Consider the following 27,835-nt stretch of genomic DNA (forward strand, 5'->3'; position numbering starts at 1 on the left):
ACTATGACTTCTCAAAATCGAGATCTTATAAAAAATCATTTTCTTTTTTCAAATCGTTTTTTTTTGTTTTTGTCCAATCAACGTCCTAACGGAAACCCAAAGGATCATTTATTATTTTGTTCAATCATAGTTATCTACTTATTAATATTTTGTTTTCAAATGGTAATCGTTATTTTCAAAATATCAAATGCAATTTTTATTCTAATCCATAATTAGAATCCAAATATTATAAAAACTGTTTATTGCTTGCAGTTGTATCAGCTTTTAACAACTAAATTGATCAGAACATCATCAATACAATTGATACAAAGATTAATATCAATTCTTATTTTTATTAACGTTTACTTTACTTCTTACATTCATTTCGTAACGGTTAGTAAACTTTTATTTTTGGAATTACCATTCTTATATAAAATAAAAATACTGCATTATACTAAATAATTATTTTTAAATTTAAAGATTCGATTACTTATTGTTCGTTTTAAACTTGATCACGAGATAGTTTCCGATCTTGATGAAATGAACATTTTAAAAAAGTATACTAACAGAAGCAAATTTTTTGTGTATGCCTTAATGTGTAAGTTAGAGTAATTATTAGCTATTAGTGTATAATTTCTCATATTTTTTACCTATACGTTTCTTATACTTTTTCAGTTTTCTTTGATGTTAACTGCTTCTTAATCGTTTTCCCGCCAGTTTTAAATGCTTTTTTATATTATATTGGTATATTGGATGTTCATCAATTAACATTACCTTTAATCGAAAATAATATTGGTCATGTTGGTATACTATATTACATTCTGGTTATTGGTCAATCAGTAACAGTTGTTATTGCAGTAGCAGTTGGTAGTTTTAGTCTTTCAACGTTTCTGATTTTTATACAGCACGCTTGCTGTCAATGTAGAATTATTATGTACGTTTTAAATTTTGATTTATTTAAGTTAATATTATGCATCCAACTTTTATGGTAAAATGTTGTTTTTTTTTGACGCAGATTAAAAATTCGTCAACCATTTGAAAGAAATAAAAAATCCTGGCATAATTATAGATATTTCAGTACACTAACGGAAGAATACAATTGGATAACTGATATTGTAAATCGTCATAATATATCTATTGCGTTAGTGGAAAATATTTAGTTTCATTCTTTATATATATATATTTTAAATTTAATAATTTTTTTCTATTGTTTTAGATACTGTGAGATGATCAGATACGTTTCGAATGTTGTCTATTTGATTTTAGTTCTTCTCGTAATGATTCTTATCATTTTTAATTTTTTATGTGTAAGTCAAACACGTGAGAGGTAACTGCGAATTTTTTTTAATTTATCAACTACTTCTTTGTTACCCATTTTTCTGAACAATCTTTTTTATTTTTTATTTTAATTGATTAAAAAGACGTAATTGCTGATAAAATATGTACTTGTAGATATTTTTTTTATTAAAAGTAAGATAAAGCCTATTTATTAATTTCTTTGTACGATATGTTCATTTCTTGTTTTATTATTATTGTTTGAGATGCCAAAATAAAGATTGAAAATTATTTCGTTTACATAGTAATTTTTTTTTGCCTTAACAGTTGTGCTGATATAATACTTTTTAAGACATATTCTTTATAAAAACATATACGAGCTCTATGAAGTATTACGGTATTTTTCTTTTTAACAAGAATGTGTTATTATAGAACAACATGTGTTGTGTAGGCATAATTATTTAAAATTTCGCAATAAAGTCTTATACTATCAAACAAAATACTTGTATCTTTATTTTTAGATTCTTCAATTTTCCATATTTCTAAAAAGTTATAAAGACAAAATTGAATGCATTATATACGTTACTGGTTCAATATTTTCTGTTTATATAAATTTTTATCTGGGTCAAAGATTGTTGAATCATAGCAATGCAGTTCTTGAAGAATTGTAAGGACACAATTAATTTGTTTAATTAATAATATGTTAAATCTAATCGTTCAGTAGTAAAAGGGAATATAAACTCCTTTTCAATAGAATTTAAATATTTTCTTCATATAACTTTTTATTTGATAGTGTAAAAATGAGTGTATACATGAATGACGACCAAAATTTTTTTATTTGTAGATGTACCGTTCCATTTTATACTCTTTCTATAAAAACACAAAAATTGCTATTGTTTATAATAGCTAGAAGTGGAAAACCGAGTTTTCTATCAATTGGAAATATGTTTGTCTCATCGCACGAAGTATTTGCTAGTGTAAGTAACGAAATATCATTCATCAGAAATTAATTTTGTTCTAAATATTAGTTTACTTCTTTCAGATGATGCGAAAAGCACTATCTTTTGCAATGGTGTACTACAGTGTACAATAATTCAGGGCTTTCAAATAACAATAAAAAAAAATATTTATTACAAAATTTTTAATTATTAGTAATCATAGTTTATTTAGTATTAATATACTTATTAGTTATATTAGAAATCAGTGTAACTTAGAAATATTTGTCTGTTGTCTAATAACATTTGCTTGACAAAATTTTAACGTCGTATATTTATTATTTATTTTATTAGAATAATATTTAAGGTAACATTTGATATATATAATAATTTCTTTTAGCTGTATTATTAATAAAAATTCACAAGAAAGTATATAACATTTAAAAGAATGTATTTAATTTAAATGAAAAGCATATTTTACTTACTGCACATGAAAAATGGTTTTCTTATTTTTAAACAAGTGTCCTTCACGACAGTCGAAGTGCAACTGACTGAGATTGCAATCAAAGAACACTTCTGCGCATGTCCTTAGAAATAGAAAGTAAAATGTATTTTTTCCCCTCGTTTAATTATGGGAATCACCACCTGTTTCAATACATGTAAGCAGGTATATCGCAATAGAAAACATTGTACATAGAGTAGTTATAAGATAAGAGCATATTATTTTACCAGTAATTATATTGAATAATTTATAGTACCTCAATCATTAGACTGATTGTGTTAACTGTACACTATTCGAAGTAGATAGCAATTTGAATTAGTTAGGGGTAAGTATTTCGTTCAGTTTGCCGTAGGATCTCGTGAGATATTCTACCATGTCTTCTAAAAAACGAGATTTAGGGAAACATCATTTTCTTTTCTCAAATCGTTGCTTTCAGTTCTTAACGAATCAATGTCCTAACGGAAACCAAAGGAAGCAGTTGTTGTTGTATTCGATAGTAGTTATCTACACGTCACCATTTGTTTTCCAAATGGTACTTGTATTTTTTTTTCTTTTACCCTATATGTAACTTTTATTTATTATAATTGTTTTTAAACAGTGATTTTGTTTTATCTCATATAACTTAATTTTGTTTTTATTTATTAGATTTCATTAAAATCTACGATTTTAAATATATTTTACTAATTTAAAGAGAAACAAATTTTCTAGCTTCAACATGTTACTTATGCAAAAATTGTCTATTCGTGCAGCTGTGTGAGCTCTTTACATCAAAGTCGATCGGGAGATCAACTATTATACTGATTCAGAGATTGATATCACATTTTATTTTCATGTCTACTTATAGTGTTGGATATTTTCGTTTCCTAACAGTTAGTAGCCTTTTATTTTTTAGTTAAATTCCTTGCTGTAATTTAAGAACACTTTATAGAAAATATTTCATGTTTATTTTAAGATACAATTACTTATTGTTCGCTTAAAACTTGATCAGGAGAAAATTTCCGATCAAGATGAAATGGACATTTTCAAAAAGTATACCAACCAAAGCAAATCTTTTGTGTATGCTTTAATGTGTAAGTGTGAGTAATTATAAGCTATTAGTTTATGACTTTTCATATTCTTGAAGTATATGTTTTCTTTACCTTTTACAGTTTTCTTTGATGTTAACTGCCTTTTAATCATATTCCCATCAATTTTAAATGTTTTTTTATATTTTATTGGTATATTGGAGGATCATCAATTAATATTACCATTAACCGAAAATAATATTGATCACGTTGGGATGATGTATTTTTGCATGCTTATTGGCCAGTCAGTAACAGTTATTATGGCAGCAACAGTTGGCAGTATTAGTCTTTCAACATTTCTGGTTTTCATTCAGCACGCCTGCTGTCAATGTAGCATTATTAGGTGCGTTTCCAATTTTTATTTACTTAAGTTATTATTATGCATCCAACTTTTACTCTAAAATGTTGTTTTTTTTTGACGCAGATTAAAAATTCGTCAACCATTTGAAAGAAATGAAATATCCATACATAATTCTATCTATTTTAGCACACTAACGGAAGAATTCAATTGGATAAGTGATATTGTAAATCGTCATACAATATCTATAGAGTAAGTACTAATTTATAACTATTATCTATTAAAATTAGATTATCATCAAATTAAATAATTTTTTTTAAGATATGTCAAGAGGCTCCGATACTTATCGAGTATTTTTTACTTGATCGTAATACTTCTCGCAATGATTGTTATCATTTTTAATTTTTTATATGTAAGTCAAACACGTTAGATGAAATAGCGAATTTATATCTTTTATAAATATCTCGTTTTGTTTTTATTTTTACGAATAATCTTTTCTATTATTTCAATGGGTTAATTACACATTGCTGGTAATAATATGAGTAAAGTAAGACTTTTTCATTTTTTGTATTATTCGATAAGTTTAATTTGTGTTTTATAGTAATCGTTTTGAAATGTTTAAAAAACTTGAAACTTTAACGTTTTACGTGTAACAATTGATCTGTTTTAATTATTTTGCTGATATAACAGTTTTTAAGAAAAACCTTTCTGAAAATACAGGTTTGCACAATTTTTACACTATAAAGTAATACTATCTTTTTTTAATAAAGTTGTTTGACTATAGAACAAGGTGCAGATATACTTTTTAAAATATCGAAATAAAGTTTTATACTATCATAAATCATACTATTTTATATTTTCTTTTAGATTCTTCAATTTTCTATAATTCTAAACAGTTTTAAAGACAAAATTGAATGCATCATTTACGTTACTGGTTCAATATTTTCTGTCTATATAACTTTTTATCTTGGACAAAGATTGTTAAATCATAGCAATGCAGTTCTTGAAGAATTGTAAGGACACAATTAATTTGTTTAATTAATAATATGTTAAATCTAATCGTACAGTAGTAAAAGATAATAAAATCCTTTTTATAGAATATTAAATAATTTCTTCATATAACTTTTTATTTGATAGTGTAAAAATGAGTGTATACATGAATGACGACAAATATTTTATTTGTAGATGTAACGTTCCATTTTATACTCTATCTATAAGTACCCAAAAGTTGCTATTTTTTATAATAGTTAGAAGTGGAAAACCAAGTTTTCTATCAATTGGAAATATGTTTGTATCATCACACGAAGTTTTTTCTATTGTACGTAAAAGGATCTCATTCATAACAAATGAATTTTGTTTTAAAGATTAATTATTTTTTTTACAGTTGATGCGGAAAGCACTTTCGTTTGCAATGGTTTATTACAGTATACAATAATTGAGAACATCCGAAAAACAATAAAACAAGAAATATATATCCCGTAATTATAAATCGAAATAACAAATATTCACATAGGATTAAAATACTTACTTATATTAGTAATTAGTGAAATATTCAAGTATATTTATCAGTTGTCGAGTATATCTGTTCCACAAATTAATAAAATAATATGTTTTATTACTGTTTTGAAATGAGAATTATATTTAAAGATAAATTTCTAAATATATTATAATTTGTTGATGCATTCTGAATAAAAATCCTAATATGTGTTTTCTATAAAACCATAAAACATTTTATGGAATATTTCTTTCGTAAAAGACAAGAATACTATGCTAAGTGTCAGTAGGAAAATGTCTCTAATTTTAAAACTAGTGTTCTGCACCGCTGTCAAAGTGCAACTGACTGTGATTGCAATCAAAGAACACTTCTGCGCATGTCCTTAGAAATAGAAAGTAAAATGTATTTTTTCCCCTTGCTTAATTATGGGAATCAGCATCTGTTTCAATACATGTAGGCAAGTATATCTGAATAGAAAACATTTTACATAAAGTAGCTATAAGATAAGAGGATAATATTTTACCAATAATTATATTGAATAATTTATAGTACTTCAATCATTACACTGATTGTGATTATTTTACACTATTTGTAATAGATAGCAATTTGAATTAGTTAGGGGTAAGTAAAAGATTGTATTTCATTCAGTTTGCTGTGGGATTTCATCAGATATTTTACCATGTCTTTAAAAATACGAGATTTAGGGAAACATCATTTCCTTTTTTCAAATCGTTGCTTTCAGTTTTTAATGAATCAACGTCCTAATCGGAACTCAAAGGATCACTTATTGTTTTGTTCGTTTGTGGTTTTCTACACGTCACCATTTATCTTCCAAATGGTACTTTTATTTTTTTTTCTTTTACCCTACATGTATCTTTTATTTATTATAATTGTTTTTAAACAGTGATTAGCTTATCTGACCAAATCATTTTGTGTTTACTTTTTACATTTATTATAAAATACAATTGTTTTATCCAATAGCGTTATTAACTATAATATTGTTTCGCTGTGTGATTGATACTTGATCCTTATAAATATTATATACTCTTTCTATTCGTGCAGCTGTATGAACTTTTTACAACTAAAATGTTCGGAAAATCTACTTTTATACTGGTTCAAAGAATAATATCACATATTATTTTTACTTCTATTTATATTGTTGGTTATTTTCGTTTTGTAACAGTTAGTAGACTTTTATTTTTTAATTAAATTCTGTGGTGTAATGTATAGAAGAACATTTTTTATAGCAGATTCCTTTTCTAATTTAAAGATTCGATTACTTATTGTTCGTTTTAAACTTGATCACGAGAATTTGTCCGATGTTGAAGAATTAAACATTTTGCAAAAGTATAACAATCAAAGCAAATCTTTTGTGTATGCTTTAATGTGTAAGTGTAAGTAATTATTAGCTATTAGTTTACAATTTATTATATTTTTTACCTATAAGTTTCTTTTACTTTTTCAGTTTTCTTTGATGTTAACTGCTTCTTAATCGTTTTCCCACCAGTTTTAAATGCTTTTTTATATTATATTGGTATATTGGATGTTCATCAATTAACATTACCATTAACCGAAAATAATATTGATCACGTTGGGATGATGTATTTTTGCATGCTTATTGGTCAATCAGTAACAGTTTTTATTTCAGTTGCAATTGGCAGTATTAGTCTTTCAACATTTTTTGTTTTCATACAGCACGCGTGCTGTCAGTGTAGCATTATTATGTACGTTTCTGGTGGGACATTCAGTTGTTATTTATTTGCCTATTAACTAAGAATGTAGTAATATTTTTGAAGTCTTTTTTTTTCTAAACACAGATTAAAAATTCGTCAGCCATTTGAACGTAATGAGGGATCTGGAAATAGTAGTAAGTATTTCAGTACAGTTGCGAATGAATACAATTGGATAAGCAACATTGTTAATCGTCACAGAATATCTATTGCGTGAGTGGAAAAAATATTTAGTTTAATTATTTAATTATATTTGTTTCAAATTTAATTATTTTTTTCTATTTTTTTTTTTTTCAGTTACGTTGAGATGCTTAATAACGTTTTGAATCTTGTCTACTTGATATCGATTCTTCTCTCAATGATTGTTATTATATTTAATTTTTTATTTGTAAGTTAAATACGTTTTTAAAGCAGCAGTAAATTTCTATATTTTTTCATTAACTTGTTTGTTATTTCTTTTTCTGAACAATGTTTCATTTTATTTTAATAGATTATAAGGACGCTTAATTGCTAATTATACTTTTTTTTTATATCTCTTTTTTAAAGTAAGGTAAGACTTTTTTATTGGTTATTTTATACGATATGTTTATTTCTTGTTTTACTATATTTTTTTTTTTGACATGTAAAAACATCGATTTAAAACTATGTCGTTTACGTAGTTTACGTAAAGATTGTTTTTTCTTTTTTTTTATTAGTTGTTCTGTTATAACATTTTGTAAAAAGACCCTTTTAAAAATATAGAATGGTACAATTTTTACTTTTTCAAGTATTACGATTTTCTTTTAATAAAAACGTTCTATAATAAAATATAAGTGTATAGATATATTTTCAAAACTAAATGTTTTATCAAAAAATAGAATACTTTTCTTTTTTCTTTTAGATTCTTGAATTTTCGGTATTATTGAAAAGTTTAAAAGACAAAATTGAATGTATCATTTATGTAACTGGTTCAATATTTACTGTTTATATAAATTCATATCTTGGGCAAAGATTGTTGAATCATAGCAATGCAGTTCTTGAAGAATTGTGAGTAAATAATAAATTCATTGATAATTACTAATAATTTAATATTTATTGGTCAATTTAATAAAATCAATTTAATAAAAAAATGCTTGAATATTGTTTAATAATAACAGGGAATAGAATCCTTTTTGCAGAATTGTACACACTTTTTTTTCTAATTTTTTTTTCTATAGTTCAAAAGTATGCTTGTATATAAATGTAAATCAAATTATTGTTTACAGATGTAATGTTCCGTTTTATACGCTATCTGTAAAATCACAAAAATTGTTATTACTTATGATAGCAAGAAGTCGAAAGCCGAGTTTTCTATCAATTGGAAACATGTTTGTTTCATCTCACGAAGTTTTTGCTAGTGTAAGTCACAAATTCATGTTCAATTCATATAAAACATTAATAACAAATTAATTTTGTTTTTAATTTTAATTGATTTCTCTTAGCTGTTGCGAAAAGCACTTTCATTTGCAATGGTCTTCTACAATGTACAATAATTCAGAGCTTTCAAATAATAGTAAAGAATAATATGTTACACATAATTCTTATTAAATATAACAAATAATTATTTAGAGTTAATATACTTAGTTATATTAGAAAGCATTGTAACATAAAACTATTTGTCTGTTGTCAAAAAACATTTGTTCGAAAAAATTACAAGTTCGTATACTTATTATTTACCTTATTAAAATAATATTTCAGTTAAGATTTGATGTTTATTAATTTTTTATTGCTGTATTTTTAATAAAAGTTAACAGGAAGTGTATAATATTTAAAAGAATGTATTTCATTTCAATGGAAGCCATATTTTACTTACTGCAAAAGGAAACGGTTTTCTTATTTTTAAACTAGTGTCCTGCACCGCTGTCAGAGAGCAACTGACCAAGATTGCAATCAATCAACCCTTCTGCGCATGTCCTTGGAGAGTGAAAGTAAAAGGTATTTTTCCCCTAGTTTAATTATGGGAATCACCATCTGTTTCAATACATGTGAACAGGTATATCTCAATAGAAAACATTGTACATAGAGTAGCTATAAGATAAAAGAGAATATCATTTTATCAGTAATTATATTGAATAATTTATACTACCTCAATCATTACACTGATTGTGTTAAATTTACACTATTTGTAATAGATAACAATTAGAATTAGTTAGGGGCAAGTAAAAGATTGTATTTCATTCAGTTTGCCGTAGGATCTCGTGAGATATTTTACCATGTCTTTAAAACTACGAGATTTAGGGAAACATCATTTCCTTTTCTCAAATCGTTGCTTTCAGTTCTTAACGAACCAATGTCCTAACGGAAACCAAAGGAAGCAGTTGTTGTTGTATTCGATAGTAGTTACCTACACGTCACCATTTATTTTCCAAATGGTACTTGTATTTTTTTTTCTTTTACCCTACATGTAACTTTTATTTATTATAAATGTTTTTAAACAGTGACTGTTTTATCTCATAAATTCATATTGTTTTTACTTATTACATTTACTATAAATTTTAAATGTTTTTTTTTCCAATAGCGTTATTAACTATAATATTCTTGCTATGTGTGATCGCATGATCCTAAAAAATATTATATATTTTTGTTATTCGTGCAGCTGTATAAACTTTTTACTACTAAAACGATCGGACAATCAACTATTTTACTGATTCAAAGAGTAATATCACTTATTATTTTCAATGTTACTTATAGTGTAGGATGTTTTCGTTTCGTAACAGTAAGTAGGCTAACTTATATTTTAGTTAAATACCTTGCTGTAATTTAATTCAATTTTGTAGAAAATATTTCATTTTTATTTTAAGATTCAATTACTTATTGTTCGTTTTAAACTTGATCACGAGAAAATTTCCGATCTTGATGAAATGGACATTTTAAAAAAGTATACCAACCAAAGCAAATCTTGTGTGTATGCTTTAATGTGTAAGTGTGAGTAATTATTAGCTATTAGTGTATAATTTTTCTTATTTTTTAAGTATATTTTTTCTTTTACTTTTTCAGTTTTCTTTGATATTAATTGCTTCTTAAACGTATTCCCACCAATTGTAAATGCTTTTTTATATTCCATTGGTATATTGGAGGTTAATCAATTAACATTACCATTAACCGAAAATAATATTGATCACGTTGGGATGATGTATTTTTGCATGCTTATTGGTCAATCAGTAACAGTTCTAATGACAATAGTAGTTAGTAGTATTACTCTTTCAACATTTTTGGTTTTCATTCAGCACGCCTGCTGTCAGTGTAGCATTATTATGTACGTTTCTGGTAAGATTGGTTTTTTTATTTTTTCCAGTACTAATTGTTTATTTAAAAATTGTAATAAAGTGTTCTTTGTTTTTAAACACAGATTAAAAATTCGTCAACCATTTCAAAGTAATCAGATATCAGAAAAAAACCAAAATTTTTTAGTACACTTACGGAGGAATACAATTGGATTGTCGATATTGTAAATCGTCATAGAATATCTATTGAGTAAGTGTTAAATTAGAAAATAATATTTTTCTTTTATTCATTATAAAATTTAATAATTCCTTTTATTTTTAGGTTTATTAAGATGCTGCGAAATATTTCAAACGCTACTTATTTAATTGTAATGCTTCTCGCAACGATTGTCATCGTGGTTAACTTTTTATGTGTATGTCAAACCACCTTAATCAGCAGTAAATTTTGTGCAAAATAAGTTTAGAACTATTTTAAAAAAGCCGTGTACAATAGGAATATATGTATATATACATACATTTTTTTTAATTTCAGATTCTCAAATTCTCAGTATTTTTAAAAACTTTAAAAGATAAAATAGAATGCATTATTTACGTTACTGGTTCAATATTTACAGTTTATATAACTTTTTATCTTGGACAAACTTTGTTGAATCATAGCAACGCAGTTTTTGAAGAGTTGTAAGAACGTGATAAGTTATATTTAATAAACAATTATATAAGAGAGTTACAGCATATTGATCTGTAAAAATATTGAACGATATCACTTTAATAGAATTTTACATATTTCTTTTCAATTATTTTTCTCTTTATTGTTTAAAAGCAAGCTTGTGTATGAATAACCAAAAAGTATTTTTGTTTATAGATGTAACGTGCCGTTTTATACGCTATCTGTAAATTCACAAAAATTATTATTACTTATGATAGCAAGAAGTGGAAAGCCGAGTTTTTTATCAATTGGAAACATGTTTGTCTCATCTCACGAAGTTTTTGCTAGTGTAAGTCACAAATTCATGTTGAATTTATATAAAACATTAATAACAAGTAATTTTGTTTTTAATTTTAATTGATTTCTCTTAGCTGTTGCGAAAAGCACTTTCATTTGCAATGGTCTTCTACAGTGTACAATAATTCAGAGCTTTCAAAAAATAGTAAACAATAATATGTTACAAAGTTCTTAAAAAAAGAAAAAAATAACTTATAGTTATTTAGAGTGATTATACTTAAGTAAATTAGAAAGCATTGTAACACACAACTCTTAATAAAAATAACAAATGTTTACATAGGAATAAATAATTACTTCTTTATTAGAAATTAATGGAATATCCAAGTATATTTATCTATTAACAAATACATTTACTCGACAAATTAATAAAAAAACTATTAGGTTTTATTATTCTTTTTAAATTAGAACCGTATTAACGGTAATTTTTAAAATACATACTTTTTTTGTTGCATTTTTAATAAAACCTTTTATAGGTGTTTTCTATAAATCATAAAACATTCGTGGAATATTTCTTTCGTAAAAGACGAGTATACTATGCTTACTGTTATTAGGAAAATTTCTCTTATTTTTAAACAAGTGTACTGCACCACTGTCTAAGTACAACTGACCAAGATTAGAATCAAACAACTCTTCTGCGCATGTCCTGGGACATTGAAAGTAAAAGGTATTTCTTCCCCTCATTTAATTATGGGAATAAACATCTGTTCCAATACATGCATACAAGTATAACATAAAAGAAAGTATTCTACATAGAATACCTATAAACAAATAGAAATTCTTACTTCTAATTTTATTGATTAATTTATAGTACCTGAATCGTTACACTGATTGTTTGAAGTTCATGTTTTTTTTATTAGGTAACAATTTGAATTAGTTAGGGACATGTAGGAGAAAATATTTTGTTCAGTTTGTTTGAAGATATCGTAAGATACATTACTATGATTCCAAAACATTCTGATATCATGAAAAATCATTTTTTTTTTCAAATCGTTGCTTTCAGTTTTTATCGAATCAACGTCCTAACCGAAACGCCAGGGATCATTTGTTGTTTGTTTCTATTATATTTATCTACACATTACCATTTTTTTCTCAAATGGTACTTGACATTTTTATTATCCTATATGTAACTTTTATTATTTAATATTTATTTTGTTTTGTCTAACCAGTGTTTTTTTTTGGTCTCAAAAAATCATTTTGTTTTTAATTTATTACATTTAATATGAAATACAAATGTCTTTTTGTTAATAACGTTGTTAAATTATAACATTGTTACGGATATATGTGTGATCACTTGATTAGAAAAATATTTTAATTACAAGATATTATTTATACAAATATTATCTATACGTGCAGATGTATGAACTATTTACAACTAAATCAATCGGGAAATCAACTGTTATTCTGATTCAAAGAATAGTATCACATCTTATTTTTATTTCTATTTATATTATGACTTATTTTCACTTCACAACAGTTAGTAGACTTATATTTTTTTCAATTACATTCCTTGTTACAATTTATGACGAACATTATATGCATATAAACATTTATTTTTTAATTTAAAGATTCAATTACTTATTGTTCGTTTAAAACTTGATCATGAGAAAATTTCTGATCTTGATGAATTCAACATTTTAAAAAAGTATACTCTTCAAAGTAAATATTTTGTTTATACACTAATGTGTAAGTATTGATAATTGTTAGATGATAATTAATATACTATGTTTATATTTAAAAACATATATTTTTGTTCTTTTTACTTTTTTCAGTTTTCTTTGATGTTAATTGCTTTTTAATCATATTTCCATCAATTGTTAATGTTTTTTTGTATTCCATTGGCAAATTAAAGGATAATCAATTAACATTACCTTTAATTGAAAATAATATTGGTAATGCTGGGATTCTGTATTATAGTTTGGTTATTGGCCAATCATTTGCAGTTGTAATCGTAACAATAGTTGGCAGTTTTGGTTTTTCAGGATTTTTGATTTTCTTACAGCACGCTTGCTGTCAATGTAGCATTATTAGGTGCGTTTTAAATGTTTATTTATTTAAGTTATTATTATGCCTCAAATTTTTTGTTAAAATGTTCTTTTTTTGAAACAGTTTAAAAATTCGTCAACCATTTGAAAGAAATAAAAAATCTGGACATAATATTAAGTACTTTAATACAGCAACAGAAGAATACGATTGGATAAGTGACATTGTAAATCGTCATAGAATATCTATTGCGTGAGTGGGAAAATAATTAATTTTATTATTTATTAAATTTATTTAAAATTTCAACATTTTTTTATTATTATTTTGTTGTTGCAGATACGTAGAGATGCTTAGATACGTTTCGAGTGTTGTCTATTTGATTCTAGTTCTTCTCGCAATGATTCTTATCATGTTTAACTTTTTATGTGTAAGTCAAACCACCATAAATAGCAGTAAATTTAAATAAGTTTTAATGTACATATTAAAAAAATCTTTCGACAATAGGAATACATATATATTTTTTTTATTTCAGATTTTGCAATTCTCGGTATTATTGAAAACTGTAAAAGACAAAATAGAATGCATCCTTTATGTTACTGGTTCAATATTTACAGTATATTTAAATTGTTATCTCGGACAAAGATTGTTGAATCATAGCAATGCAGTGTTTGAAGAATTGTAAGGAAATAATATATAAATATAATTATTTCTTAATTAATAAAAATTTAAATATTTTTTCATTTATAATAAAATATTATATATTATATTATAGGAAATGTATATATTATATATATGATGATAAGAAATTGTGTTTATAGAATTTTAAATAATTATTTTGTCCCATTAAATTTTTTTCTATCGTTTTAAATGTATGACTGTTATTAAAATAAATTAAAAAAGAAATTTTTGTTTCTAGAACAAACGTCCCGTTTTACACGCTATCTATTAATACACAAAAATTGCTATTATTTATAATAGCTAGAAGTTCAAAACCGAGTAGTCTTTCAATTGGAAATATATTTGTTTCATCTCACGAAGTTTTTGCAATGGTAAGAATTTACAATGTTATTAATTCTAAATTAATTGTTTTATAGAATTATTATTAATATTTTTTATAGATGATGCGAAAAGCACTTTCTTTTGCAATGGTTTATAAGAGTGTACAATAACTCTGGACTTTTGAGAAAAACCAAAAGAAGAAAAAAAAGAAATAAGTAAACATTTGTTATGAAAATTATTTACATAATATAACAAATAGAAAATTAAGTTAGAAAGTACTTACCTATCTTTCAGATCAATAGAACAGAGATAACTACTTGTTATTTGTCTAATATAAATATATTTGTTCGACAAATTTTTAAAATCGTACATTTACTAATTTTTTTTTTTATTTATATATCCTTTTTGGTGAAAATTTATAATAATAAAAGATTGATTAATTGTATTCTTAATAAACAACGTCATTAGATTACTAGGTAATAGAATTGTAATGATATTAATAGAATATTAATAATATTACATTGAATATTAATATTAAAAGAATAAAATATATATTATTATTTACATTATATAATATTAAAAAAAATTATAATATATAATATTAAAGGAATATTTTGTTTACAAAGGATTAGTATTTTGTACTAACTATCACAAAAAATAGATTGTTTTCATTTGAAACTAGTGTTCCGTTCTAAGGACAAATCACGACTGACAAATGTTACAATCAAACAACACTTCTGCGCATGTTCCTGGCCATAGAAAGAAAAAAGTATTTTTTCCCTTTATTTAATTATGGGAATCACCATCTGTTTCAATACATGTGAACAGGTATATCTCAATAGAAAACATTGTAAATAGAATAGCTATAAGATAAGAGGATATTATTTTACCAGTAATTATATTGAATAATTTATAGTACCTCAATCATTACACTGATTGTGTTAACTTTACACTATTCGTAATAGATAGCAATTTGAATTAGTTAGGGGCAAGTAAAAGGTTGTATTTCGTTCAGTTTGCCGTAGGATCTCGTGAGATATTTTACCATGTCTTTAAAAATACGGGATTTAGGAAAACATCATTTCCTTTTCTCAAATCGTTGCTTTCAGTTTTTAATGAATCAACGTACTAAAGGAAACCAAAAAAATCAGTTGTTGTTGTATTCGATAGTAGTTACCTACACGTCACCATTTATCTTCCAAATGGTATTAGTATTTTTTTTATCTTTTACCCTTCATGCAACTTTTATTTATTATAATTGTTTTTAAACAGTGACTGGCTTATCTGTCAAATTCATTTTATATTTACTTTTTACATTTATTATAAAATACAAATATTTTTTCTAATAGCATTACTAACTATAATATTGTTGCTATGTGTGATCGCATAATTCTAAAAAATAATTTATAAGTTTTTTATTCGTGCAGCTGTATGATCTTTATACAACTAAAACAATCGGACAATCAACTATTGTACTGATTCAGAGAATAATATCACATATTATTTTCATGTCTGCTTATAGTGTTGGATATTTTCGTTTCGTAACAGTAAGTAGGCTAACTTATATTTTAGTTAAATACCTTGCTGTAATTTAATTCAATTTTGTAGAAAATATTTCATGTTTATTTTAAGATTCAATTACTTATTGTTCGTTTTAAACTTGATCACGAGATAGTTTCCGATCTTCATGAAATGAACATTTTAAAAAAGTATACTAATAGAAGCAAATTTTTTGTGTATGCCTTAATGTGTAAGTTAGAGTAATTATTAGCTATTAGTTTACAATTTATTATATTTTTTACCTATACGTTTCTTTTACTTTTTCAGTTTTCTTTGATGTTAACTGCTTCTTAATTGTTTTCCCACCAGTTTTAAATGCTTTTTTATATTCTATTGGTATATTGGAAGGTAATCAATTAACATTACCATTAATCGAAAATAATATTGATCACGTTGGGATGATGTATTTTAGCATGCTTATTGGCCAATCAGTAGCAATAGTAATGGCAGTAGTAGTTGGCAGTATTAGTCTTTCAACATTTTTGGTTTTCATACAGCACGCCTGCTGTCAATGTAGCATTATTAGGTGCGTTTCCAATTTTTATTTACTTAAGTTATTATTATGCATCCAACTGTTATGCTAAAATGTTCTTCTTTTTTTTTTAAACAGATTAAAAATTTGTCAACCTTTTGAAAAAAATACTAAGTATTTTATTTCACTTACGGAGGAATACATTTGGATAAGCGATATTATCAATCGACATAGAATATCTATTGAGTAAGTATTCAATTGAATAATATTATTTTTGTTTAGATAATACCAAAATTTAATAATTCGTTTTTTTTTTAAGGTATACTAAGATGCTGAGATATATTTCAAACGTTTCTTATTTCATTATAATGCTTTTAGCAATGATTGTCATCGTATTTAATTTTTTATGTGTAAGTAAAACCACCATAAATATCAGTGAATTCTTGTATGTAATTTATCAATTGCTATGTCGTGTTCATAAAGATTGTTTAAGATCCATTATTCATTTGATCTTGCGAATATTGGCGAGTATTGTATAGTACAATTTAGTCTAGGACAATATTTTTATCTTCTTGTATTAAAATTTCATTTCAATATAAGGCTAATGAAATTAAAAATATTTGAGAGAGTATTTTGTCCCATAAACGTTTAAAAATGTTGAAAGAAAAGCTTTTTACAATGAGAATGAATTTTTTTATTTATTTCAGATTCTTGAATTCTCTGTATTAATAAAATCTTTAAGAGACAAAATAGAGTGCATCATTTATGTTGTTGGTTCGGTATTTACGTTGTATATCAATTTTTATCTTGGACAAACTTTGTTGAATCATAGCAATGCAGTTTTTGAAGAGTTGTAAGAAAGTAATAAGTATTATTTAATAAACAATTATAAGAGTTACACCATATTGATCAGAAAGAATATTACACGAAACCATTTTAATAAAATTTTACATATTTCTTTTCAATTATTTTTCTGTTTATTGTTTAAAAGCAAGCTTGTATATGAATAACCAAAAAGCATTTCTGTTTATAGATGTAACGTGCCGTTTCATATGCTATCTATACATTCCCAAAAACTGTTATTATTTATGATAGCAAGAAGTGGAAAGCCCAGTTTTTTATCAATTGGAAACATGTTTGTCTCATCTCATGAAGTTTTTGCTGGGGTAAGTTTTGAGGTTTTAATTATAATCAAATTAATTGTTATATTATTATAATATGAATATTTTGTAGATCATGCGGAAAGCACTTTCTTTTGCTACGCTATATTACAATATACAATAAGTAGAAGGTTTTCGAAAATGGCAAATTAAAATATGTAAGAAAATGATAAATAAGGAATATGATTTATCACTTTATTAAGATGTACTTACTTACTTTTTATTTTACTAAAATAAAAAATTGTTTTCTTTTTAATCTGAAAAAATACTCACATGTTTTTAGTATAAAACCATAAAACATTTATTAGAATGTATTTTTGTGAAATTGAATAATATTATACTAAATGCAATAGGAAATTGATTTCTTTTCTTAATACTAGTGTTCTTCACGACAGTCGAAGTGCAACTGACCGAGATTGCAATCCTTCAACCCTTCTGCGCATGTCCTAGGATATAGAAAGTAAAAGGTATTTTTTCCCTTTATTTAATTATGGGAATCATCATCTGTTTCAATACATGTGAACAGGTATATCTCAATAGAAAACATTGTACATAGAGTAGCTATAAGATAAGAGGATATTATTTTACCAGTAATTATATTGAATAATTTATAGTACCTCAATCATTATACTGATTGTGTTAACTTTACACTATTCGTAATAGATAGCAATTTGAATTAGTTAGGGGTAAGTAAAAGGTTGTATTTCGTTCAGTTTGCCGTAGGATCTCGTGAGATATTTTACCATGTCTTCTAAAAAACGAGATTTAGGGAAACATCACTTTCTTTTCTCAAATCGTTGCTTTCAGTTCTTAACGAACCAATGTCCTAACGGAAACCAAAGGAAGCAGTTGTTGTTGTATTCGATAGTAGTTACCTACACGTCACCATTTATCTTCCAAATGGTACTTGTATTTTTTTTTCTTTTACCCTACATGAGACTTTTATTTATTATAATTGTTTTTAAACAGTGACTGGCTTATCTGTCAAATTCATTTTGTATTTACTTTTTACATTTATTATAAAATACAAATATTTTTTCTAATAGCATTACTAACTATAATATTGTTGCTATGTGTGATCGCATAATTCTAAAAAATAATTTATAAGTTTTTTATTCGTGCAGCTGTATGATCTTTATACAACTAAAACAATCGGACAATCAACTATTATACTGATTCAGAGAATAATATCACATATTATTTTCATGTCTGCTTATAGTGTTGGATATTTTCGTTTCGTAACAGTAAGTAGGCTTACTTATATTTTAGTTAAATACCTTGCTGTAATTTAAGAACACTTTATAGAAAATATTTCTTTTTCATTTTAAGATTCAACTACTTATTGCCCGTTTTAAACTTGATCACGAGAAAATTTCTGATCTAGATGAATTGAACATTATAGAAAAGTATAATGATCAAAGCAAATTTTTTGTGTATGCTTTAATGTGTAAGTTTGAGTAATTATTAGATATTAGTATATGGTTTCTCATATTTCCTAGGTATATGTGTTCTTTCACTTTTACAGTTTTCTTTGATGTTAATTGCTTTTTAATTATATGTCCATCAATTTTTAATGCATTTTTATATTCTATTGGTATATTGGAGGTTAATCAATTAACATTACCTTTAATCGAAAATAATATTGGTCATGTTGGTATACTATATTACATTCTGGTTATTGGTCAATCAGTAACAGTTGTTATTGTAGTAGCAGTTGGTAGTACTAGTCTTTCAACATTTTTGGTTTTCATACAGCACGCTTGCTGTCAATGTAGCATTATTAGGTGCGTTTCCAATGCTTATTTACTCAAGTTATTTTTGTGCATCGAACTTTTATGCTAAAATATTGTTTTTTTTCTGAAACAGATTAAAAATTCGTCAACCATTTGAAAAAAATAAAAAATTCGGACATAATTATGGATATTTTAGTACACTGGCGCAAGAATACAATTGGATACTTGACATTGTAAATTGTCATAAAATATCTATTGCGTGAGTGAAAAATATATAAAGTAATTCTTTAATTATATTTATTACAAAGTTAATAATTTTTGTTTATTTTTAAGATACGTTGAGAAACTTAGATACATTTCGAGTGTCGTTTACTTGATTCTAACTGTTTTTGCAATGATTCCTATCATGTGTAATTTTTTATGTGTAAGTTAAACACTTTTGAAGCAACTGCAAATTTATATATTTTTTCAATATTTGTTTTTTTTTTTTTAATTTATTTTTCTAAACAATGTTTCTTTTTATTTTAATAGATTATAAAGACGCAATTTCTAATTAATACTTTTTTTTGTATTCTATTTATTTTTTTTTTAAAGTAAGATAACACTTTTTTATTTGTTGTTTTATGCCATATGTTTGTTTCTTGTTTTATTATATTCGTTTTTAAATGTAAAAATATCGATTTACAACTATGTTGTTTACGCAGAGATTGTTTTGTTTTATTCTAATAGTTTTTTTTTGTTTGTTAAACCATTTTGTAAAAAGACACATTTAAAAATATATAATAGCACGATTTGAAATTTTTTTTACTATGTTACGATATTTTTTTTTTATAAAATACGTTCTGTAATACAGCCATGTTTATTGTGTTCGATATATGTTTAAAAATCAATTGTTCTATCAATCAATAGTTTTCTTTTTTTCTTTTAGATTCTTGAATATTCAATAATGTTAAAAAGTTTTAAAGATCTAATAGAATGCATCAGTTATGTTATTGCTTCGATATTTGTTGTATATATAAATTGTTATCTTGGTCAAAGATTGTTGAATCATAGCAATGCAGTTTTTGTAGAATTGTAAGGAAATCATAAATTCTTTTTTATAATTACTAATAAGTTCATATTGATAAGTCAATAATAAGAGTAAAATAAAAAAAAAATCTTTCTATAAAATCTCTAATAATTTTCTTACATTACGTATCATTGAATAGTGTAAAAAATGAGTTTGTAATACGTGAATGACAAAACAATTTTTATTTGTAGATGTAACGTTCCGTTTTATACGCTATCTATAAATTCACAAAAATTGCTATTATTTATAATAGCTAGAAGTGGAAAGCCTAGTTTTCTATCAATTGGAAACATGTTTGTCTCATCTCACGAAGTTTTTGTTGGTGTAAGTATTACTAAAATGTTTATAATGATATTAATTTAATTGTTTTAATGATTAAGTGATTTTTTTTTCTTTTAGATGATGCGTAAAGCACTTTCTTTTGCTATGGTATATAAAAGTGTACCATAATTCAGTACTTTCAAAAAAAAAAAAAAAAAAAAAAAAGATTAAATGTTTGTTAAAAATTTATAGTTCAAAATAGCAAATAAATATTTAAATTTGTGAAGTACTTACCAAATATTTCGATTGAATGCAACAAATAACTTATTTGTAATTTATCCAATAAAATTGTTCAACAAAACATTTACAAACTGTCATCAATATTAATCTTTTTAAATTACTATTTAGGATTATTAATAATATTTATTATTCTATTAATTATACTCTATTATTAATTATTATAGAATTATAGAATATAATTATAGTAATATTTATTATTCTATTTATTAATTCTATTAGGTATAATATAACAATAAATATTATTATATAATTCTTTTTAATTATTTTAATAAGTTTTTTAAATAGTTATATAATAGAATAATAAAATATTATTTTATTTAAGATAAAAACATTCTTTCAATAACTATTATTTATTGTATTCTTATTAAATTAGCTTCACAGGAGTTTCGTTTCGAAGTATAAAACATTAAAAAAAAAAATATATTTTTATAAATGACAATTATATGTTATAGAATACTATACTAACTGCAATAGGAAATAGTTCTATTGTTCTAAAGCTAGTGTACTGCACCACTGACGAAATGCAACTGACACAGATTTCAATAAAAAAACCCTTTCTGCGCATGTTCTTGGTCATACAAAGTAAAAGGTATTTTTTCCCCTAGTTTAATTATGGGAATCACCATATGTTTAAATACGTGTATGTATGAATAGAAAATATTGCACATAGAATTGCTATGAGATAAAAAGAAACGTTTAAATATTCCCTCCTTTTATTGATTCATTTATAGTACCTTGATTATTATAGTGATTGAAAGAAATTTCAAACTTTTGTAATAAGTAACAATTTGAACTAGTTAAAGACGACTTGATGGTAGTTCTTCGTTCAGTTTGCTGGGGGAACTCGTGAGATACTTTACTATGACTTCTCAAAATCGAGATCTCTTCAAACATCATTTCATTTTTTCAAATCGTTTATTTTTGATTTTTTCTAATCAACGTCCTAATGGAAAACAAAAGTATCAGTTGCTGTTTTGTTTGATATTATTTATCTTCTCGACACCCTTTGTTTTTCAAATGGTATTTGTATTTTTTTCTTCTTTTACCCAACATGTAACTTTTATTTATTATAATTGTTTTTAAACAGTGACTCTGTTTTATCTCATATAACTTAATTTTGTTTTTATTTATTACATTTCATTAAAATCTACGATTTTAAATATACTGTACTAATTTAAAAAGAAACAAATTTTTTATCTTGAACATGTTACTTATAGAAAAATTGTCTATTTGTGCAGCTGCTTGAGCTTTTTTCATCAAAGTCGATCGAGAGATCGACTATTATAATGATTCAGAGATTAATATCACATGTTATTTTCATTTCTGCTTATAGTGTTAGTTATTTTAGCTTCGTTAAAGTTAGTAGACTTTTATTTTTAAATAAAATTTATTGGTGTAATTTATAAGAACATTTTATAGAAAATATTTCTTTTTAATTTTAAGATTCAATTACTGATTGCCCGTTTTAAACTTGATCACGAGAACATTTCCGATCTAGATGAATTGATCATTATAGAAAAGTATAATGATCAAAGCAAATTTTTTGTGTATGCTCTAATGTGTAAGTTTGAGTAATTATTAACTATTAGTTTATTATTTCTCATATTTTTTAAGCATATGTTTTCTGCAATTGTTACAGTTTTCTTTGATATTAACTGCTTTTTAGTTATATTTCCATCAATTTTTAATGCTGTTTTATATTCCATTGGTTTATTGGATGTTCATCAATTAACATATCCAGTAATCGAGAAGAATATTAGTCACGTTGATATACAATATTATATTCTGGTTATTGGTCAATCATTAGGAGTTTTAATGACAGTAGTAGTTGGAGGTTTTAGTCTTTCAACATTTTTGGTTTTCATGGAGCATGCCTGCTGTCAATGTAGCATTATTAGGTACGTTTTTTGTAGGAAACTAAATTTTTTCTTTATTTTTCTACTTATTATGTATTTAGCAATTTATGTAGAATTTTCTCTATTTAAAACACAGACTTAAAATTCGTAAACCATTTCAAAATAATCAACAATCCGGTTATCAGAAGATTGGATACTTTAGTACACCAATGGAAGAATACGATTGGATAAGCGACATTGTAAAACGTCATAGAAACTTTATAGAGTGAGTGTAAAAGTTAAACAAAGTTAATTACTTTCTTATTATATTTTATTATATTTAATTAATTAATTTTTTTTTTTAGATACGTTGAGATGATTAAATACGTTTCTAATGTTGTCTACTTGATTGCATTTTTTCTCGGAATAATTCTTTTCATGTTTAACTTTTTATGTGTAAGTCTCTTATGTGTAAAATCTCGTGTTAATAAAAAAAGTGTTAGTATAGAATAACATGTATTGTTTCTGATACACATTTTTTTTTAACATATATCGAATAAAAAGCTTTTTACTATAAAAATATAATTTTATCTATTCTTTCAGATTCTCGAATTTTCGGTATTATTGAAAACTTTGAAAGAAAAAATTGAATGCATCCTTTACGTCACTGGCACTGCATTCACTTTATATATAAATTGTTATCTTGGACAAAGATTGTTGAATCATAGCAATGCAGTTCTTGAAGAATTGTAAGGACACAATTAGTTTGTTTAATTAATAATATCTTTTTTATAGAATTTTAAATATTTTCTTTAAATAATTTTCGTACAGTTTTAAAATTTAATTCCACATGAATACATACATATGTAATTGTATATGTAAAATGTATAGTTTAAAAATGTAAATGTATATAAATGACAATAGTAATTTTAATTGTTTGTAGATGTAACGTTCCATTTTATAATCTTTCTCTAAATACACAAAAATTGTTATTATTTATAATAACTCGATCTGGAAAGCCATGTTTTCTTTCAATTGGAAATATGTTTGTTTCATCGCATGAAATTTTTGCCAGCGTATGTATTACAATGTAATTTAATAATCTTTCAATTAATTTTTCTATTAATAAATCAATGTTTTTTCTTTTTTTTTTTTAGTTTATACGAAAAACATTTTCTTTTGCGATGGTCTACTACAGTGCACAATAATTCAATGCTTTGGTGATATAGTAAAGAAAAGAAAAGAATAAGTAGTGAAATAATGTGTATTAAGCATAATTAATTGTTATTTAATAAATTTAGAAATACTTACTTATTTTAAATATACATTCATTATATAATTATTATTTAATCCGTCTTTATTATTTGTTCAATTAATTAAAAGAAGTCTCTTCATTCATTTTCATTTGTACATTTTTTTTCTTTGTATTTTTATTATTATTATGGCTTAAAACTTTTGATTCTTACTTCACAGTTTAAAGAAAGATGATTTGCTAGTTCTGGAAATGGCTTTTTTTTTACAGACGGTAAGTTGATAGCATTGCCTTCGAACCTTCTTCCTTTATCTGGGCTTGAGACCAGCTAAATATTATCTAGATATCTAGATAATCACATACACAATGCGGAGTTATTTGTACATTTTAATATTTTAGGAAAATACTATTTAAACATTATTTTTAAAACACAAAGTATTTGATTATTTGAATGACTAGAATATTAAACTATTTCCTATAGGAAATGGATTTTTACTTTTAAAGCTAGTGTACCGGACGGCTGTCGAAGTGCAACTGACCAACATTGCAATCCTTCAACTCTTCTGCGCATGTCCTTGGACATTGAAAGTAAAAGGTATTTTTTCTCCCCTCGTTTAATTATGGGAATCACCATCTGTGTTAATACACGTGAACAGGTATATCTTGATAAAAAACAATGTACATTGAAAACATATGTAGCATAAGGAAATTGTTCAAAGTAATCTTATTGATTACATTGTAGTTCTTTAACAATACCACTTATTTAATTATATTTACACGATTTGTAGTAGATAATTATTTGAATAAGTTAGCTGCAAATAGGAGATAGACTTTAGTTCAGTTTGCTAGGGGATCTCGTGCGATAATTTACTATGGATTTGAAACATCGTGATCTAGTGAAACAACACTATCTCTTTTCTAATCGTTTATTTCAGATTTTGTCAAATCAATATCCTAACAGTAGCTCAAAGAAACAGTTGCTTTTACTTTTAGCAGTCATTATCTATCTTTTACCTGCTATTGTCATAGAGGTAAATGCTATTTTTGTGAATGTGTACGTGATTATTACATCTTATAGTTATTTAATATTGATGTTTTATATTTTAATGATGTTATTGTATTTAGTGAATTGTAATTTATAGACTTATTACTTATTTTAATTGTGTTAAACTGTTGTTTTATAAACTATAACGTATTGTACAATTATAATAATCTGATGCAAATCAATTAACATTTTTTCTAGACTTATTTATTTTTCCTAACCGAATTTACCCTACATTCAACTATTAAATCTACGCAAAAATTACTTACAGCTATTATTGTTATCTCTGGTTACAGTACTAACTACTTTTACTTTGAAACAGTTCGTTGAATTTTATTTGTAAAATCGTGAACAACTTTTATGCTTTTAAGTAAGATATATATATATATATATATTTTTATTTCTTTTAGATACAATTACTTACAAAACGTTTAGAATTAGAATGCGATGGAATCATTAATCTCGAAGAACTAAATGTTTTGAGAAAGTATAACGATCAAAGTAAATTATATGTAAATATTTTAGTCGGTAGGTATAAGTAGTTATAAAGAAATAATTGTAATATCAACTTTTTGAAATAATAATTATTGTAAATGTTTACAGTTGGCGCATGCTTTTATTGTTTATTATTAATATTTCCAAGCATTTTTAATTTGTTTTTACTATTCATTGGCAAACTGGAGGATAATCAATTAACGCTACCTCTCAGTGAAGGAAGATTCTTTGAATCTGGATTTGTATTTTATAGCATGCTCAGTTATCAAATATTTCTAATTATTTTTATGACTACAATTGGAACTTTTACTGTCTTAGCATTTTTCGTTCTCATACATCACGCTTGCTGTCAGTATACAATTATAATGTAAGTTTTATGTTATTACGTAATTCTTTATTTACTTGATAAATGATTACGTATTGAATTATTTTGTTAAATTATTTTCTCCAAATTGCAGATTAAAAATTCGTCAACCATTTGAGAGAAATAAAAATTACAATAGAAAGTGTTTATACTTTGTTACACAAACTGATGAATACAATTGGATAATAGATATTATCAATCGACATCAAAAATCTATTGAGTAAGTCGATTATGTTTTTATTCAAATTTGAATTAATTTTAATAATAACTATAAAATTTTTTAATTTGTTTTACTTAAGGTTTATTGAAATGCTTAGATACGTCTCAAATGAAGTTTATTTTGTTGTCGATTTTCTTATAATGATTATCATTATTTTTAATTTTTTGTGCGTAAGTAATTTGCGAAAAAATAATAGATAATGCTTTTTTTTTTTTTTTTTTTTTTTTATTACATATAAATGTAAATCTTTTTTCATTTCTATTACACAAGAATGCATATATATATTATGTAGAAAGTGCAAAAATGTTACAAAGTTATTTTTTTCAAGAAGTAATTTATATCATTTTGTATTGAAATAATTTTCTTAAGGAGCCAAAATTTACTGGGCACTACTTATTTTTGCATTTTTTAAATATAATTTTTATAAAATTATCGCATTATTTTAGATCCTCCAATATTCTCAATTGGCGGAAACTACAATGGACAAAATTGAGTTCAGCATAATTTTTGTGGGCTCATTTTTTTTAATATATGTTAATTTCTACCTCGGACAGCAGCTAATAAATCATAGTAACGCGTTTTTTGTGGAAGTGTACGAAAAACATTATTTATTCTTAAGCAATTGTGCTACACTTTTAGGAATTGTTAATGCCATTAAGAATTTAACGATTGTAATATCTAATAATAATTAAAACTCTGAACATAATTCTTAATTCGTTAATCCTGACTTCTTATAGGTTTAATAGCTAATTTATTCTTTTTACAGATGTCAAATTCCGTTTTATACTCTTTCTATAGATACACAAAAATTAATTTTATTTATGATAGCGAGAAGTGGAAAACCGAGTTTTCTATCAATTGGAAATATGTTTGTATCATCGCACGAAGTTTTCTCTAGTGTAAGTAATTAATTATTATTAAAATGTTTAATTATATATTCTACTAATAAATTATTTCTTTTTTTTTCAGTTAATGCAAAAAGCATTTTCTTTTGCTATGGTCTACTACAGTTCACAATAATTTCAGGCTTTTGTGATACAATAAGAAAAAAATATTGAAATAATTCATATGAAACATATTTAAATTATTATTTAATATACTCACAAGTACTTACTTTATCTTCAATTGTATTTGTCAAACAATTATTATCTAAACTATTTTAAATGTTTGTTCAACTAACTAAGAAACATGTTTTACCTTGATCTTTACTTCTATATAATCACTTATATTAATCTGTTACGAAAACACTAACTAATCCACTTTTTTTTTTAAAACACTATAATTATTTGTTGATTTTAAAGATAAATATATTTTACTTACTGCAACAAGAAATAGTTTTCTTATTTTTAAAGTAGTGTTCTGCACCGCTGTCGAAGTGCAACTGACCAAGATTGCAATCCAACAATCCTTCTGCGCATGTCCGTAGATATTGAAAGTAAAAGGTATTTTTTCTCCCCTTTGTTTAATTATGGGAACCATCATCTGTTTCAAAACACGTAAACAGGTATATCTTACTAGAAAAACATTGCACGTTGAAATCATATGTAGTAAGAGGAAATTTTAATTAGTA

The 27,835-nt window shown here is 24.9% G+C and overlaps 5 protein-coding genes and 1 long non-coding RNA gene across 21 annotated transcripts in view; 5 read left to right on the top strand and 1 right to left on the bottom strand.

Annotated features, from left to right (window-relative positions):
* Window positions 1–27,835, bottom strand: part of LOC107073265 (uncharacterized) — a 183,405-nt gene that overhangs the window by 60,586 nt on the left and 94,984 nt on the right. For 3 of the 16 annotated variants that reach the window (XR_016178948.1, XR_016178956.1, XR_016178954.1), the window contains one exon: window positions 27,586–27,747. The exons of 7 other annotated variants lie outside the window; for them this stretch is intronic. Coding sequence is in view for 3 of the 9 variants with exons in the window: in XM_089179581.1 (XP_089035707.1) it covers window positions 24,620–24,778; window positions 27,586–27,747 (321 nt within the window). In the remaining 6 variants the exon portion in view is untranslated. Of the gene's footprint in view, window positions 1–18,230; window positions 19,552–24,159; window positions 24,779–26,935; window positions 27,058–27,585; window positions 27,748–27,835 lie in introns of those variants that run through there. 6 more of the 16 variants (XM_089179581.1, XM_089179582.1, XR_016178950.1 and 3 more) reach the window with 5 other exon arrangements.
* On the top strand, window positions 3–2,513 carry LOC149033385 (uncharacterized). The gene is made up of 9 exons (XM_089179500.1): window positions 3–162; window positions 253–372; window positions 460–577; window positions 655–913; window positions 995–1,120; window positions 1,196–1,286; window positions 1,776–1,921; window positions 2,099–2,231; window positions 2,297–2,513. The coding sequence occupies exons 1-9, from the start codon at window positions 4–6 to the stop codon at window positions 2,345–2,347; spliced, it is 1,203 nt and encodes a 400-aa protein (XP_089035626.1). The 5' UTR covers window position 3; the 3' UTR covers window positions 2,348–2,513.
* On the top strand, window positions 8,544–23,357 carry LOC149033386 (uncharacterized). The gene is made up of 3 exons (XR_016178966.1): window positions 8,544–9,231; window positions 18,156–19,478; window positions 22,956–23,357. It is a non-coding gene; the product is annotated as an uncharacterized LOC149033386 (long non-coding RNA).
* On the top strand, window positions 10,212–14,790 carry LOC107073597 (uncharacterized). Its single transcript, XM_089179734.1, has 11 exons — window positions 10,212–10,221; window positions 10,294–10,481; window positions 11,053–11,198; window positions 11,383–11,515; window positions 13,089–13,165; window positions 13,279–13,551; window positions 13,630–13,755; window positions 13,840–13,930; window positions 14,036–14,181; window positions 14,420–14,552; window positions 14,622–14,790. Exons 1-11 carry the CDS (start codon window positions 10,212–10,214, stop codon window positions 14,670–14,672), a joined length of 1,374 nt encoding a protein of 457 aa, XP_089035860.1. The 3' UTR covers window positions 14,673–14,790.
* LOC107073261 (uncharacterized) lies at window positions 14,983–18,041 on the top strand. The gene is made up of 3 exons (XM_089179735.1): window positions 14,983–16,641; window positions 17,180–17,387; window positions 17,568–18,041. The coding sequence occupies exons 1-3, from the start codon at window positions 16,461–16,463 to the stop codon at window positions 17,749–17,751; spliced, it is 573 nt and encodes a 190-aa protein (XP_089035861.1). The 5' UTR covers window positions 14,983–16,460; the 3' UTR covers window positions 17,752–18,041.
* LOC149033387 (uncharacterized) lies at window positions 24,785–27,579 on the top strand. The gene is made up of 2 exons (XM_089179600.1): window positions 24,785–26,857; window positions 27,032–27,579. The coding sequence occupies exons 1-2, from the start codon at window positions 26,745–26,747 to the stop codon at window positions 27,174–27,176; spliced, it is 258 nt and encodes an 85-aa protein (XP_089035726.1). The 5' UTR covers window positions 24,785–26,744; the 3' UTR covers window positions 27,177–27,579.

The sequence above is a fragment of the Polistes dominula genome, unplaced genomic scaffold (assembly GCF_049000335.1).
Source record: "Polistes dominula isolate Pdom_NZ unplaced genomic scaffold, Pdom_raw_medaka contig_27, whole genome shotgun sequence".
In the NCBI taxonomy this organism is placed as follows: Eukaryota; Metazoa; Arthropoda; class Insecta; order Hymenoptera; family Vespidae; genus Polistes; species Polistes dominula.

What these genes read in the sequence shown, in the direction of transcription:
- LOC107073261 (XM_089179735.1), top strand. Translation starts at nt 16,461, where the DNA reads ATGATGTATTTTAGCATGCTTATTGGCCAATCAGTAGCAATAGTAATG. An exon ending in ATTATGCATCCAACTGTTAT is followed by an intron (nt 16,642 to 17,179) that starts GCTAAAATGTTC and finishes TTGTCCCATAAA; the next exon opens with CGTTTAAAAATGTTGAAAGA. An exon ending in AATGCAGTTTTTGAAGAGTT is followed by an intron (nt 17,388 to 17,567) that starts GTAAGAAAGTAA and finishes TTCTGTTTATAG; the next exon opens with ATGTAACGTGCCGTTTCATA.
- LOC107073597 (XM_089179734.1), top strand. An exon ending in CTCACGAAGTTTTTGCTAGT is followed by an intron (nt 11,516 to 13,088) that starts GTAAGTCACAAA and finishes TTTAATTTAAAG; the next exon opens with ATTCAATTACTTATTGTTCG. An exon ending in CGTCATAGAATATCTATTGC is followed by an intron (nt 13,756 to 13,839) that starts GTGAGTGGGAAA and finishes TTGTTGTTGCAG; the next exon opens with ATACGTAGAGATGCTTAGAT.
- LOC149033387 (XM_089179600.1), top strand. Translation starts at nt 26,745, where the DNA reads ATGGACAAAATTGAGTTCAGCATAATTTTTGTGGGCTCATTTTTTTTA. An exon ending in AACGCGTTTTTTGTGGAAGT is followed by an intron (nt 26,858 to 27,031) that starts GTACGAAAAACA and finishes TTCTTTTTACAG; the next exon opens with ATGTCAAATTCCGTTTTATA.
- LOC149033385 (XM_089179500.1), top strand. Translation starts at nt 4, where the DNA reads ATGACTTCTCAAAATCGAGATCTTATAAAAAATCATTTTCTTTTTTCA. An exon ending in CTTACATTCATTTCGTAACG is followed by an intron (nt 373 to 459) that starts GTTAGTAAACTT and finishes TTAAATTTAAAG; the next exon opens with ATTCGATTACTTATTGTTCG. An exon ending in CGCACGAAGTATTTGCTAGT is followed by an intron (nt 2,232 to 2,296) that starts GTAAGTAACGAA and finishes TACTTCTTTCAG; the next exon opens with ATGATGCGAAAAGCACTATC.